General features: G+C 36.0%; 1 protein-coding gene across 1 annotated transcript; it reads left to right on the top strand.

Moving 5' to 3' along the window:
- Nucleotides 1-1,144: 1,144 nt before the first annotated feature.
- pkdc (protein kinase-like domain containing) lies at nt 1,145-2,741 on the top strand. Its single transcript, XM_016282534.1, has 2 exons — nt 1,145-1,215; nt 1,561-2,741. The coding sequence occupies exons 1-2, from the start codon at nt 1,154-1,156 to the stop codon at nt 2,534-2,536; spliced, it is 1,038 nt and encodes a 345-aa protein (XP_016138020.1). The 5' UTR covers nt 1,145-1,153; the 3' UTR covers nt 2,537-2,741.
- The last annotated feature ends 2,295 nt before the right edge of the window (nt 2,742-5,036 follow it).

Consider the following 5,036-nt stretch of genomic DNA (forward strand, 5'->3'; position numbering starts at 1 on the left):
AATATTTGTACTCTTTAGATATATTATATATATATATATATATATATATATATATATATACACAGTATATATATAAAAACAGATGTAGGTGATTTTTATGTGTGTGTCGCATATATTATTTACATGTTTATGGGAGCCACATGTTTGAAAATGGAAATTTGGGGGTGAGCTGAGAAAAAGAAGGTTTGTTTTCTGAGTCAGTGGTGGACACACATAAAATCAGTTCATACAGTTATCACATTTTTATCAGGGGCCCTCTGTTCTTGTGCACCTCTACAAGTAGGTAGCACAAAAATGTGACACTATAAGTCAATATGATCAATTTTTTAAACAAATACTTTGCAGAGTTCTCATAAAGTTTTAATGTATAAAATTCTATTCCACAATACAAACACAAGGGTTTAAAGAGAGAAGTCAGACCAGTTATCTCACTGCGCAGAAATACTAAAGCCTAGACTGACCTCTAGTGGAGGGTGGACCTGTAGAAAATGTACAACAACCAAAACCAAGAGATGATGAATGGAGCTCAACAGCACACTGGAATATGTTATCATTTGTGCTCACCTGATAAACTGTGATGCTCCACTGATGAACTGAAACTCATATAATGCTATGGATTTTTTCCTCTGTATTCAGTGTTTTAATCTGCTAATCTCATTCGATTTCACCAGACTCTCCATCTTCTACTCTTTTCCAAACAGAAAAAATGCAGAGTGTTTGTTTGTTAAGATATGACAAAGGACCAGCAGCCAGAATTCTGTTATTCTAGAGCTAATCGTACTCTAAGAAGCCATTATATTATTATGTTATTTAGCTTCATTAAAACTCTGAATTTCTCAAAACGATTATGTTTTCTTACTCAGCTTTTAAAGGATTCCCAGCATTCCAGTCATCATAGGTCGTAAAACGCTGTGTAGAACACTCATCATTGTCTCTCAAAAGACTTAATAAATATTATAGTTAGACGTATTTTGTTCCTCCCTTTAATAACTATCCACAACACGCTCTGGAGAAAAAGTCAATTTCCTCGTGGTATCCAATTATCTTTTCTGAGAAATAATAATGAGAACACAATTGTCAAAAGAATACTGAGGTTGCGTTTATTCAGCCAAAGACTACATTTCCCAGAATGCATTGTTCTGTATCCCGGAAGATGAACCCTCATTCTCATCGTCCTTTACCGAGCCGAACACGTTTCGCTTCAGGATACACAAGGTAAATGTATACATAGCTGTATCGTAAAGTCAGCAGCTTGCCAATTTCGCCGATTCCTCCTTTGCTCTTTGAGATACGACAAAACATTTAATGATTTGCATTCATTTTTGTTTTATTTTGACCTTTATGTTTATTCATTCAATGATCAAGCTGCTACCAAGATATCGTTTTATCCAGACTTTTCCTAAATTATGTCAATTTCAATTTCAGCCCAAAATCTAAACTGAATCCGTTTATATCTGGCTTTTATTCCGGTACTAATAATTACTTCTTCAGTGGTAACTTGACGTTAAGTGATGATGCATTATAATTCAAACCAAATTTTCTGCTAATTTTAATCTCCAGAATGAAGCAGGAACACGAAGACCTAGTTTTGAAAGCATGTGGAGCAAAGTCTCTGCAGATTGGTGCAAAGATTCAGACTTTGTGGAGCGGTTATGGTGAAATATTACGAGTCCACATGGAGGGATGTGACCGTCCCTCTGTGGTAGTCAAACATGTGATGTTTCCCCAAAACCAGAAGCATCCGGGGGGCTGGAACACAGACATATCTCACCAGCGCAAGGTGCGATCCTACCAAGTAGAAAGTCACTGGTACCAAAATTACACTACCAACGAACAATGCCGAGTTCCTGCTTGTCTTGCTGTCCAGTCATTTGGTGATGAGCAGTTGATTGTTTTAGAGGACCTTGATGTTGTAGGATTCCCGGTGAGAAAAACCTACGTTAATGATGCTGAAATAAAGGCCTGCCTCAGCTGGATTGCCAACTTTCATGCACTTTTCCTCAACGTTGCCCCAGAAGGGCTTTGGCCTATAGGCACATATTGGCATTTAGAAACAAGGCCTGAAGAGCTAGAAGCCATGTCCGATCAAAAACTCAAAGCAGCTGCTGCAGAGATAGACAGCATCCTCAACAACTGCCGCTTTAAGACAATTCTACATGGTGATGCAAAACTAGCTAATTTCTGCTTCTCCGTGGATGGTTTACAGGTTGCAGCTGTTGATTTTCAGTATGTTGGTGGAGGGTGTGGGATGAAGGATGTTATTTACTTTATAGGCAGCTGTATGGATGAGAAAGAGTGTGAAAAGAGAGTGCCTGGCCTTCTGGATCACTATTTTTCAGAGCTACAGAAATCTTTGGACGAGAAGACCAACTTTCCAGAGCTGGAGAAAGAATGGCGAAGCATGTTCGCTTTCGCTTGGACAGACTTTCATCGCTTTCTCCTTGGATGGATGCCCGGTCATCACAAGATTAATAAGTATAGCAAAAGACTTACTCAGGAGGTTTTAAACAAATTGAAGCAATCTCAATCAAACTGAAACACAGAGGAAGAACGATGTGGCTTGGCTTTTATAATAACAAAATACACTGGACTGTAAATTATATTTGAGGCTGTACCACAAAATGCTTATTATTTTAGAACTGGCTTTATTCTGTATGTAATGTGAGCACTTGATCTTGAGATTAAAATGTATTTCTATTTATTTTTTGTATTCTGTATAAATTTTTAATGTTAAAGCATACCCACACATTCATCTTTCATAGTAACATTTTATAATTAGCTGAAATTATAAAGGCATCATTAACCTTATTTAGAGAATTGGTTTTGTTCTGTATGTAATGTGAACACTTGTTTGTGCGATTAAAAAATACTTATTTCTATTAAATATTTTATTGTTTTTTAGATTGTTTTAGAATTTGTTGTTTAATTAATAAAAAAAATTTAAACAACACATTTAATGATTAATGCTAAAGCATACATACCCACACACTCATCTTTCACAGAAACTTTCAATTATAAAGGCTTCATTAGAAACTTTCTTTGTTTCTTTAAACATTTTATTATTTTTTAAACAAATTGTTATGATTTTTTTTAATCACAAATGCTCTAGAGCAGTGTTTCTCAACCAGGGGTCTGTGGACCCCTAGTGGTCCTTGACATAAGGCCAGGGGGTCCGTATAAAGTATGAATTTTTGTATACATTTTGTATATTTTGACATGACATGTTCCCATGAAAGAAAAATCGAATATAGCTGATGATATGGCCAAATACTGGACAAGTCAGCTAACTTGAATTATACTTGACTGTATTTAGTCCTCACAAAGACACAAATGATACAAGTCAATTTTGTTCTGGGGGTCCTTGAGGATGGTTCTGAATTGGATTGGGGTCCGGTACGCCAAAAGGTTGAGATTCACTGCTCTAGAGGAGAACTGGCCCTAAATGAACTGCCTTTAACTAAAAAATTGAGTGTTTGCTATTGTCATTTTGCATTATTGACACACTAGTTTCCTATTTAATACTGTATTGTTAAAAGCGCTATATAAATAAAGGTGACTTGACTTGACTATATCAAAATTGCTCCCTGATTTGAGGTTGTTTGAATTACTCATTTTGACTGATTGACAAACTCTTTTGAACAAGGTGCATATAAAGTTATGGGGAAATTATATCTAAAAAAAAAAAATCCTATGTAATTGAGTTGCATAGTTTAGCTGCATTTAATGTTAAATAATAACAAAAATAATAAGTTTAAGTTTGAAGAGTTGTGTGGTACAGAATTGGAATAGCCTATTTTTTTTTCACGAACTGGTGTTTGTCTTTTGAGAAGAGGCCTCGCCTTCATGCTGAATTAACGGTGATAAAAGAAAGAAATCGCAAAGCTGATCTCAGGTCAGTACATACGTGCTCCTTTTATGTATGTGGAAACATCTCCAAATGTAATGAACTTTTGTTTATATTCAAAAACAGAAATATACGAACACTTTCAGGAAAACATCAAGAAGCATTCAAAAAAAAAAAAATAATAAATCAACGAAGGGTAATCGTACACGTTTAAATGGGAGTAAGTCAAACCAAAACTTCTGAACCAGTTCACAAGAAAAAATAAATGTATTAATGTTTCATCTTCATTACCACAAAATGTGCAAATATTTGAAATATCAACATATTCGGACACAGTTAAATTAACGGCATGTTTTATACAGTATTTTAAAGTAGAATTCTTTGGTCTTGTTAGGAAGACAATATGTATGTGGTAACAGCCATGCTCTTCTCCAGTCTATAGCCTATTGTCAATTAAGGCAGCCCAGTGGGATCTGCCTCGAGGAAAAATACGGTCTCTCTTCTGAAAAATCAGGCGAATATGTTTATTATTGCATTTCTTGTCATAAATGCCAATGCCATCCATTAACAAAACCGACTCCTTTGTATCTTTGTGTCCATATAAAATATGGACCTTGACCAGCTGCATTGGATTGGACCTGTGGGAATAGCTCTTAGAACAGTGTTGTATTCTTTGAAAGGAACAGGAAAGTCGTGGACAGTCATGAAGCCCAAATGTAGGAACTTTTTATTTCTTTTAATTAAAGGGGTCATATGATGCGATTTCAAGTTTTCCTTACTCTTTGGAGTGTTACAAGCTGATTTACAAGCTTTACAAGCTGGTTTACAAGCTGTGCATAGATAAGATCCCTGAAGTTGCAAAGACTAAAGTCTCAAAACCAAAGAGATATTCTTTATCAAAGTTAAGACTTTGCCACACCCCCCTAAAACGGCTCGTTCTAACACGCCCCCACATATCTACCTCACTATGTGGAAATATTTGCATAATGCCGCCCAAATGTGCACGCAAAGAAAGAAGGCGTGGTTTCAGTAACCGCAGTTAGTGTTGAAGCAGCATGTCAGGGAGACGCTGTGTGTTTCAGTGCAAAAGCAAAAGCAATTTATTTGGCCTTCCGAAAGTTGATGCATTTAGGAATCTTTAAGATTACTTACAACAGAACAGCAATGCATTTTATGGACGACCGTTTCGTGA

The sequence above is a fragment of the Sinocyclocheilus grahami genome, unplaced genomic scaffold (assembly GCF_001515645.1).
Source record: "Sinocyclocheilus grahami isolate Dianchi unplaced genomic scaffold, SAMN03320097.WGS_v1.1 scaffold9.1, whole genome shotgun sequence".
Taxonomy (NCBI): domain Eukaryota; kingdom Metazoa; phylum Chordata; class Actinopteri; order Cypriniformes; family Cyprinidae; genus Sinocyclocheilus; species Sinocyclocheilus grahami.

Coding starts and splice junctions, on each gene's coding strand:
- pkdc (XM_016282534.1), top strand. CDS start 1,154: ATGAACCCTCATTCTCATCGTCCTTTACCGAGCCGAACACGTTTCGCT. Junction 1,216..1,560: donor TTCGCTTCAGGATACACAAG/GTAAATGTATAC, acceptor TTTAATCTCCAG/AATGAAGCAGGAACACGAAG.